A 4989-nucleotide genomic window follows, 5' to 3' on the forward strand; every position below is an offset into this window, starting at 1 on the left:
CAGCATCACCCGCTCCGCCACCCCCCCATCCAGTGGTGAGAAGGGAGAGAGGAGAGAGAACGGCCGGAAAGGAGGACGGAGCGCAGAGCTCAGGGTCCCGGAGAAGTCCCGTCCCAGGAGGGACCCCAGGGCGAGGAAGGCCCAGTCGGGGGGAGGGGAGGAACCCCGGGAGCGGCCGAGGCCGAGGCGGCGGCGCCGCGCGGCGCGGCCCCTTTAAGGCTCTCCCCGCCCACCGACGGAGCCGGCCTCCGCCCGCCGCTCTCCCCGCCCTGGGGTCCCGGCGAGAGCTGCGATTGGGCGGGCGCGGCGATCCCTTTGAAGTGTGGCTGCCGATCGCGGCTATTTGACGTGCGGCTCGCGGAAGGCGAAGGTTTTTGTGTTGCTAGCCGGGGCCAGCGGCTGTGGCGGCGGCGGCGGCGGCGTCGGTGGAGGAGGGGAGGCGGCGAGGAGGCGCAGAGCCCGCTGCACCGCGATCGACGCTGCGGAGCGAGCCCACCCGCCCCGGGAGCTCGCCTCCCCGGTGCTCCCCCGCCCTCCCCGCCCTCCCAGCGGCGCTGCCTCCTCCAAATGAGCGATTCGCCCGCTGGATCTAACCCAAGGACACCCGAAAGCAGCGGCAGCGGCAGCGGCAGCGGCGGCGGCGGGAAGAGGCCGGCGGTGCCGGCAGCGGTGTCCCTCTTGCCACCGGCGGACCCCCTGCGCCAGGCGAACCGGCTCCCGATCAGGGTCCTGAAGATGCTGAGCGCTCACACCGGTCACCTCCTGCACCCGGAGTACCTGCAGCCGCTGTCCTCCACTCCCGTCAGCCCCATTGAGGTCAGTACCGGGCCGCTGCCCCCCGGCGCCGGCCCCATTCCTCCCACCGCGGCCGGGACCCTGACCCAGCTCCCTGCGTCCCGGGGCTCGGTGCGACGCCCAAGTCTTGTCACGCCGACGGGCTGAGTGATGAGGGGCAGAAAACCGAGGGATCAGAGCCCACCAGGGCCTCCCCAGGCTTCCCCGTGGAAGGATCTCCTTCCACGCTTGCCCTTCGGAGCTCCGTGTTTTCCTTCGGATTGGATTTGCTCTGGAGTTCCCTCTGGGTCCTTTACTTTTCCTCTGATCCCCAGTTTCCAGCCAGGAGGTGATCTCTGCTGGGCCTTCCCCGCTCCCCACGCCGGGCTGTTTTCTTTGAAGCCCTGGCTGCCCAGGTCCCACTCCGCCTCTATCCCAGCCGGTGAGGGTGCACGGCGCCCGGGCGCTCCCGATCCCGGGTCTTTCTTCCTGCCTCTTCCCTGGGTGCCCTCCCCGGGAGGGAGGTGCTACGGAGAGAGCGCCAACTGCAGCCCCTCCTTTAGAATCCGCGCTCCCGGCTCCTACCCCGCTGCGCCATTGCCAGAAACCCGTCCCAAGCGAAGTTCCCCTAAACTAAAGGAATAAGTTTTTTCCTGGGCCTGGAGGAGGGGGACATTAGAGGGAAGTGGCGAGTCACAGCCCCGACTCCAGAGACGTCACCTTCTCCGGCAGGGGTCCTGGGTGAACCCCTTCCGCAGGGCCTGCGGCGCACCCCGGGACCCAGCGGCAGTGTGGGCGCAGTTCCGCCAGACGCCGCACCTGGCCCGGCCCTCGCTCGCAGACCCTCTCCCCAGGTCCGCCCCGCCCCGTGGCGCCGCCGCCCAGCTCCCCGGGCGCCCCCGCTCGCCCCGCAGGCCTCTGGGTCTCACTCCTTCTCCCTCCCCCTGCTGCCTCCCACAGCTGGACGCCAAGAAGAGTCCCTTGGCGCTGCTGGCCCAGACCTGCTCGCAGATCGGCAAGCCGGACCCGCCGCCGTCCTCCAAGCTCAACTCGGTGGCGGCAGCGGCCAACGGGCTGGGAGCGGAGAAGGACCCCGGCCGCTCAGCCCAGGGCGCCGCCTCTGCGGCCGCGTCCCTGAAGCAGCTGGGGGACTCCCCGGCCGAGGACAAGTCCAGCTTCAAGCCCTACTCGAAGGGCTCCGGCGGCGGCGACTCCCGCAAAGACAGCGGCTCCTCCTCGGTGTCTTCCACCTCCTCCTCGTCCTCCTCGTCCCCGGGAGACAAGGCGGGCTTCAGGGTCCCCAGCGCCGCCTGCCCACCCTTTCCCCCGCATGGAGCGCCAGTCTCCGCGTCCTCGTCCTCGTCGTCGCCCGGTGGCTCCCGCGGCGGCTCCCCGCACCACTCTGACTGCAAGAACGGCGGCGGGGTTGGCGGCGGGGAGCTGGACAAGAAAGACCAAGAGCCCAAGCCCAGCCCGGAGCCGGCAGCCGTGAGCCGCGGCAGCGGTGGGGAGCCCGGGGCGCACGGTGGCGCTGAGTCCGGGGCCTCCGGGCGCAAGTCCGAGCCGCCCTCGGCGCTGGTGGGGGCCGGCCACGTGGCGCCGGTGTCTCCCTACAAGCCGGGCCATTCGGTGTTCCCGCTGCCGCCTTCCAGCATTGGCTACCACGGCTCCATTGTGGGTGCCTACGCCGGCTACCCGTCTCAGTTCGTGCCTGGCCTGGATCCTAGCAAGTCCGGCCTCGTGGGAGGCCAGCTGTCAGGGGGCCTAGGCCTGCCGCCGGGCAAGCCCCCCAGCTCCAGCCCGCTCACCGGGGCCTCCCCGCCCTCCTTCCTGCAGGGATTATGCCGCGACCCCTATTGCCTGGGAGGTTACCACGGCGCCTCGCACCTCGGCGGCTCCAGCTGCTCCACCTGCAGCGCGCACGACCCAGCCGGGCCCAGCCTGAAGGCGGGGGGCTACCCGCTGGTGTACCCCGGGCACCCGCTGCAGCCCGCCGCGCTCTCGTCCAGCGCCGCCCAGGCCGCGCTCCCCGGCCACCCTCTCTACACCTACGGCTTCATGCTGCAGAACGAACCGCTGCCGCACAGCTGCAACTGGGTGGCGGCCAGCGGGCCGTGCGACAAGCGCTTCGCCACCTCGGAGGAGCTGCTCAGCCACCTACGGACCCACACGGCCCTGCCGGGAGCCGAGAAACTTCTGGCCGCCTACCCCGGGGCCTCGGGCCTGGGCAGCGCCGCCGCCGCCGCCGCCGCAGCCGCCTCCTGCCATCTGCACCTCCCCCCGCCCGCCGCCCCCGGCAGCCCCGGGTCGCTGTCCTTGCGGAGTCCACACACTTTGGGGCTAAGCCGGTACCACCCCTATGGCAAGAGCCACTTATCCACAGCGGGGGGCCTGGCCGTGCCGTCCCTCCCCACAGCCGGACCCTACTACTCGCCATACGCGCTGTATGGACAGAGACTAGCTTCAGCCTCGGCGCTGGGATACCAGTAACTACAGCTCTTTCCTCCACCCCAGCCCCCTCACCCTCCTCCCTCTCCTTCCCCCCTCCCCACTCGCCGCTGCAACCTCCACTACTGCTTGACCCTGCCGGGATTCCCCACCCAACCCTTCCCCACCGGACTGTGTATTTATTTACTATAATGTTAGCTTACAAGCTGGGAATATAAGTGCATTAACGGCCCACATGAGTCAGTGGTATGCAAAAAGTCTGTGTTCCCCCAAATAATAATATTAATCCCACAAATAACGACATGATCCCCGCCCCTCTTCCTTTCTGTTATTTTCTTTTTCTTAGATGTAAGTTTTACATTTTTTATTCCTTTTCCTCTTTTTTTGGTTTTTGATTGGTTTGGTTTTAGGGAGAGGAGGGAGAGTTGGGGTCTTTGAGTTCCTCTAGACGTTTTGTTTTCCCTTCCTGGGGAGTTTCTTGCATGAGTCTTAAAACTACGTTTCCCCCTTCTCTTTTTCCCTCTTCCCCCTTCATTCCCTCTTGTTTCCTTCCATTTGAGGTTCTGTTTTTGTTTTTTTGTTTTTTTGTTGTTGTTTTGTTTTGTTTCCTTTGTTGTACAAGTAACAGGAGATTTTTTTGTAACTCATTTTGGGGGTGGAGGGAGCCACCTGGGTGGCAGGGGCCCAGGAGCTCTATTGACCTGGTACACTGCTCCGGGACTCCTCCCCGGCCACCCTCCACGCATAGGGTCCTTGGTCTGGACCCTGTCCCCCAAACGTAGGGCCTTGCTCCCCTACCTTGCTCTGAGCACGGAGAGCCCTGACCCCACCAGCAGGCTCGCCCCCAGAAAGGCCCAAGTGGTCTCACAGAGCCTTGCCGTCTACCGTCACCTTCCAGACTCCCGCCCCTAACACCCAGTGGCCACAGTGCGCCTGTCGGGGCACCTGGAGCGCTCACCTGGTTGAATTCAAAGTCCCAGAAGACCCTGCTGGCGTGAAGCCGGCCCCTTACATTTTGCGAAGTGCTTTATAGTCCTTGTTTTTCTCTCCTTCGTGGGGGCAACGACCCCACCCCTGGCGGTAGGGGTGGGATGGGTGATTCTCGCTAGATCCCTCCAAAGCAGACCGGTGGCGATGTCAGCCGACGTCACGAGCTCGTTAGCTGCGTTTGGGGAAGCTTGGGGCGTCAGGGAGCGCTCGGATCATGGCAGCCCCCGCCCTCTCCTAGGCCTGGCCCGGCAGAGCACCCCAGAGTAGACCCCGCAGCGACTGGGGTCTTCTCCCCACTCCTCCCTCCTTCTGGTCTGATGCGGCAGCGCGGGGGCTGCGGGGCCTGTTTGAGAAGAACAGAGCTCTCCCTTGGTAAGACTTATTTTGTTAATAAATGGAATACTTGGCTATATTCACACCGTGGTGTGCTTCTCTCTTGCCTCGCCCACACTCTTACTTCCAGACACCTAAGCAGATGCCCTTTTTTTTTCTTGTTTAAAATGCCTTATGGTCTCCTTCTATGATTTCCGTTCAAGAACGAGTTTAATGCCTTTCCTCAAGAAATGGCGGAGAAAAAAACAAAACTTCTGCCAACGCATTACAAATAACATAAAACCACCTTTTAATTTTTTTCCCCCAGTTGGTTATGTAGCTCCTAGCCTCACTTCAAAGGCCTTGACATTTCCTGGGGCCAGGGTGGAGGGCATGTGTAAAAGTGGATTTTCCTCTGGGCCCAGATGCGAGGTGCTAAGGGGGCTAAGAAGGGACCCCAGGACC

General features: G+C 64.6%; 1 protein-coding gene across 1 annotated transcript; it reads left to right on the forward strand.

The window, feature by feature from the left end:
* The first annotated feature begins 343 nt into the window (after window positions 1-343).
* ZNF703 (zinc finger protein 703) lies at window positions 344-4630 on the forward strand. The gene is made up of 2 exons (XM_033230807.1): window positions 344-816; window positions 1735-4630. The coding sequence occupies exons 1-2, from the start codon at window positions 568-570 to the stop codon at window positions 3262-3264; spliced, it is 1779 nt and encodes a 592-aa protein (XP_033086698.1). The 5' UTR covers window positions 344-567; the 3' UTR covers window positions 3265-4630.
* The last annotated feature ends 359 nt before the right edge of the window (window positions 4631-4989 follow it).

This window comes from Trachypithecus francoisi, unplaced genomic scaffold (genome assembly GCF_009764315.1).
Source record: "Trachypithecus francoisi isolate TF-2019V2 unplaced genomic scaffold, Tfra_2.0 Contig01440, whole genome shotgun sequence".
Lineage (NCBI taxonomy): Eukaryota > Metazoa > Chordata > Mammalia > Primates > Cercopithecidae > Trachypithecus > Trachypithecus francoisi.

Coding starts and splice junctions, on each gene's coding strand:
- ZNF703 (XM_033230807.1), top strand. CDS start 568: ATGAGCGATTCGCCCGCTGGATCTAACCCAAGGACACCCGAAAGCAGC. Junction 817..1,734: donor CTCCCGTCAGCCCCATTGAG/GTCAGTACCGGG, acceptor TGCCTCCCACAG/CTGGACGCCAAGAAGAGTCC.